Source organism: Leptonychotes weddellii, unplaced genomic scaffold, assembly GCF_054177405.1.
Source record: "Leptonychotes weddellii isolate Sample4059 unplaced genomic scaffold, ASM5417740v2 HiC_scaffold_41963, whole genome shotgun sequence".
In the NCBI taxonomy this organism is placed as follows: domain Eukaryota; kingdom Metazoa; phylum Chordata; class Mammalia; order Carnivora; family Phocidae; genus Leptonychotes; species Leptonychotes weddellii.
In genome coordinates this window covers 1-911 of record NW_028008531.1, presented here as the reverse complement: position 1 = coordinate 911, position 911 = coordinate 1, and the positions used below count along the sequence as shown (strand labels likewise).

Genomic DNA, 911 nt, shown 5'->3' with positions numbered 1-911 from the left:
GTGCCTTCAGGTTTCCCTTCGAGGAGGGCTTCTGCTTCGTAACGGTCCATCACTCCCCAGTAACAGGGATTCCCTGTAATCTGAAGCAAGTCGGGCACAAGGCAGTGTATGTAATCAATCTGCGTATGGACTTTCCAAGCTCCCTGTCTGCTAACGTGGGCATGGCTGTCTCCAGACACCTGACGTTGCTTCTGCCTACGTGACTGCAGACACAAGGTGGTAGTGTCCTCTTCTGAGTCACAATTAGCTTGCGGAATTGCAGTACTGTCCCCACTTACTTCAGTCATTCCAGGAGCTAACTTTGGTCCCAGTTTATATAATGGATTAACCTGTGCGGTGGCTTCAAATGTATGTATTTGTGCATTGGGAGGAGGGTCAACCCCCTCTTCAATACTGAGCCGCCTTCTCTCTCGAAGCCTATCTCTTCATCTTCCGTAGAAACCAAGGATGGATCAAACGTATCGAAAAATGTTGAGTGTGGGCTCACAGGGGCTGTATGCTGTTTAATCAAATGCCATTTTTGGGCTAAATCTGAGCCAGCAGGAAAAGGGCATTTCTCAAGCATTAATTCAGAAAGGTGTATTTTCCTTTTATTAGAAAAGAGGGGTTTTGACTGCTTGCTGTAAGTTCTCGTGGGAAAACACAAGCCCACAGTGTCCCGCAACCTCTGTCTCAGAGAGCGGCTTCCCACCGCTCTGCTGGACACACTCTCCGTGTCATGCGCGGAGCTTACACCACACCGCCTCTCTCTCCTCTGAAGTCCGCTTCGAGTTCTACCAAACTTTTTATCAGTATCCAATGAACTCTGTGTCTTGGTAGAACAGGAATGTTTTTTCTTCCCACCCCACGGTGCATGCCGAGAGTAGGAATCTCTTCTTGCAAGTCTCGCTCCTGGGGTGACACATGAATCA

General features: G+C 48.7%; 1 protein-coding gene across 1 annotated transcript; it reads right to left on the bottom strand.

Annotated features, from left to right (window-relative positions):
• Nucleotides 1-5: 5 nt before the first annotated feature.
• Nucleotides 6-907, bottom strand: LOC102727572 (suppressor of cytokine signaling 5; the record flags this gene model as incomplete). The annotated part of the gene is given in 2 exon segments (XM_006747668.3): nucleotides 6-424; nucleotides 427-907. Coding segments are annotated over 2 exon segments (900 nt in total), but the record flags the coding sequence as incomplete, so codon positions are not given.
• Between the last annotated feature and the right edge of the window lie 4 nt (nucleotides 908-911).